Source organism: Sardina pilchardus, chromosome 15, assembly GCF_963854185.1.
Source record: "Sardina pilchardus chromosome 15, fSarPil1.1, whole genome shotgun sequence".
Taxonomy (NCBI): Eukaryota; Metazoa; Chordata; class Actinopteri; order Clupeiformes; family Clupeidae; genus Sardina; species Sardina pilchardus.
In genome coordinates this window covers 16,069,635-16,072,619 of record NC_085008.1, presented here as the reverse complement: position 1 = coordinate 16,072,619, position 2,985 = coordinate 16,069,635, and the positions used below count along the sequence as shown (strand labels likewise).

At 44.0% G+C, this 2,985-nt stretch overlaps 1 protein-coding gene across 2 annotated transcripts; it reads right to left on the bottom strand.

Annotated features, from left to right (window-relative positions):
- Positions 1-132: 132 nt before the first annotated feature.
- her6 (hairy-related 6) lies at positions 133-2,011 on the bottom strand. 2 transcript variants are annotated; one of them, XM_062555763.1, is made up of 4 exons: positions 1,651-2,011; positions 1,443-1,538; positions 1,226-1,313; positions 133-929 (listed from the first exon to the last, which is right to left on the bottom strand). In XM_062555763.1, exons 1-4 carry the CDS (start codon positions 1,756-1,758, stop codon positions 412-414), a joined length of 810 nt encoding a protein of 269 aa, XP_062411747.1. In that variant the 5' UTR covers positions 1,759-2,011; the 3' UTR covers positions 133-411. The 2 variants fall into 2 exon arrangements, with proteins under 2 accessions (XP_062411747.1, XP_062411748.1); XM_062555764.1 differs by having other exon boundaries at positions 133-926.
- Between the last annotated feature and the right edge of the window lie 974 nt (positions 2,012-2,985).

Here is a 2,985-nt window from a genome sequence, read left to right as displayed (position 1 = left end):
TTTACATTCTTGGTGTAATGTATTGGCTTCTGTCTTATGTTTATCAACAACATAGGCCAGCAAGCAACACATTGCAACTATGTTTGTTAGAACAGAAAATATTATATGAAAGCAACACAAAACTTCAAATAATTATTTTTGATCAAATTTATTTGTCTTCCAAAAAGAAGAAACGCATCTGAGCATTCATCATATCTTTGGCATCAGTGGTAGAAATAACACCGCAAATATAAAAACAAATGCAATAAGCGAACATCAATAATAAGAAATTTCATTTCAATATGAACGTTTTCCTCATAATCTATACAAATATAGTGCATAATCTCTTTAAACAAACTTGATACAAAAAGTAACATTTAACATAGGAAACAAGTGTCAAGAGTCTGTAAGAGTCTTTAGGGTAGTCAATCTCTACCATGGCCTCCACACTGAATCCGAGGTGACTGAAGGGGCACCTGGAGACACCGCTGCTGGAACGGGCGTGCTGGCGTTGTTGTAAACGGGGATTACGGGTCCATTTGGCGCAAACGCTGCGTTGGGAATGAGAAAGGCAAACTGTCCATCTGTAGTCGGTACTAGTTGGAAACCTCCATAGACCTTTGTGGCTTCTGGTGATAAGCTGGTGTTGGAGGCACTTTTGCAGGGCGCACCACTGATGGGTAGCCCGTTGGCCTGAGGAGACACGCTGGGGATCTGAACCATGGGCTGGGCGAAAGTCGGATGCGGAGGACCAGCGGGGATCTGGTGCTGCGTGGGGTAATTCATGGCGTTGATCTGTGTCATGCAGCTGGCCAAGTGACCTAGGAGCCGGGTCCTGACTTCAGTGTTGACGCCTTCACAGGTGGACAGGAACCGGGTTACTTCGTTCATACATTCGCTGAATCCAGCTCTGTACTTTCCCAACACTGAGGGATCTGTGTTCAAGGCTGCTGTGGAACAGATGCAAAAGTATGATTAGCCATGTAAATCTACCGAGTAATATCCATACAAATACTTGCAAGAGTTCTCAACAACTAGCCAATACAGCATTTGGTTATTTTCCAATTACAGGGAAAACGGGGTGACAGTGACACATCCTACTGACAATCTTCAGAATTAACCTGGTAGCCTACTTTAATTACTAGCAAACAGACACACTAAACGACTCCAGGGCATTACATTGATGCCTGGATGTGATTGAAATATTAAAGCATGACATGCTTATACAAATAAAACCACGACTTACCAGTCATTTGCGCCCGCTGCAGGTTTCGGAGATGTTTCACCGTCATTTCCAGGATGTCTGCTTTCTCAAGCTTTGAATGTCTGGAGCTCTGTGAAGAGGAATATCGTGGTAAGAGATATGCATAACCTATGATATGAGGTAATTACGCATCCTTTAAGTACTTTTATACAGCACAAAGTAATCAACTAAAGACATGCCAGTGAATTAAAATACTTACATCTTTTTTCAGAGCATCCAAAATAAGCGTTTTCAACTGTCCCAAGCTTTCGTTGATCCTTGCTCGTCTCCTTTTCTCCATTATCGGCTTAGATGACTAAAAGAGATTTGTAAAATTCAGTTAGATTCCAGCGACCTCCGTGCTACCTTCGGTTATCTCCGAATAAATATCACGATATCAGGATGTGTCAATCAATGAAAATACCAACCTTTCTGTGCTCGGATGCCGTCTTGGGTTTATCGGGAGTCGTGTTCATGCTTGCTGGAGTCGCAGCAACAGGGGAAGAGGACGATTTTTCCATCATATCGGCAGGCATCTTCTGTCCAAAGTATCCCACAAACACCAGCCTATGAAGATAGATGAAATCCGTTCGGATGCTCAGCGACGTCTGCGTTGACCGTGCGCGCAGTTAGGGATACACAAATTCCAAATTGTGGAGAGGCAGTATCCCTTGTGGTAGTAATTCACTTTTAAGAGAGGAGTGATCCCGGTTCGGGCGGCTGTGAAAATTATGTCACTGCCTCCGCTCTTGCTGAATGCCAGTAGGCTGTGCGTCTTGTCTGGACGCGCTTCGTGTTGGTCTTATTTATATCTACGACTGCACGCGAACGGCTCGTGTGAAACTTCCCAAACTTTCTTTCCCACAGTAACTTTCTACCAATCAGCGTGAGGGACACGCGGCCCGGGAGGAGGATGGCTCGTGGTCGGCGCCCCTCCATTGGTTGTTTGGTGTTTGAGCGGGCGGCCAATGGCGCACGGCCGGGTTTAGGGCACCACCGAGAGGTGCCTTCAATCATTCGTTTACATATTAACACTTTAGATTCTTCCCACCCAACACAAATCTTAAGTTCCACTTGGAGAAATCCGATGTCCTTTCCTACTGCGTTATTTGACACATTTAGCTCTTAATTAATATATATTTGTACACTGAAATGGTATTTTCACATTGGACGCACATTAGGCCTGCATGTTAGATTTACTAGTATTTTACCAGCATATATAAATTAGGCTATTAGTTTATGATGATTGCTATCGTTTCGACCATCAACTTAATATGTGGTAATATTTCTTATGAAGAGGGCTTCAAACTTGTTAGACTTAGGCTATTTGGATGTACACAAAATATGTTTAATGAACAGGCAAATGCATATACAGGGAGTCAGATCATATGAAATCATGAATAGAGATGTGCTTAGTCTCATTAGCACATCTCTATTCATTTTAGAATTAAGCTTTACTGTAACTAAATTTCACTCAGCTTTGGCAACAAGTGGTTCACTTTAAGTCAAAAGTATGCCTTTAAGCGCGCCGCCGCTGCTGCAGCAGCTTGGCATTTTGACATCCGTCGGCATGCAAGCGCTATTGTGAACGCGGAGCACGTGCCAGGATGTTTTATTACCGCGGTGGTTGAGGTTTGGCTGCCGGGCTGCCGGGTTGGGCTGGGGGTGGCGGTGGTGGTTTACATTAGAGGGAAGGTAAATAGCAGCTGCTGGTTTTAAAAGCCTGGGAAAACCACGCCTCCAAGAGAGAGCTCGGGCTTTAT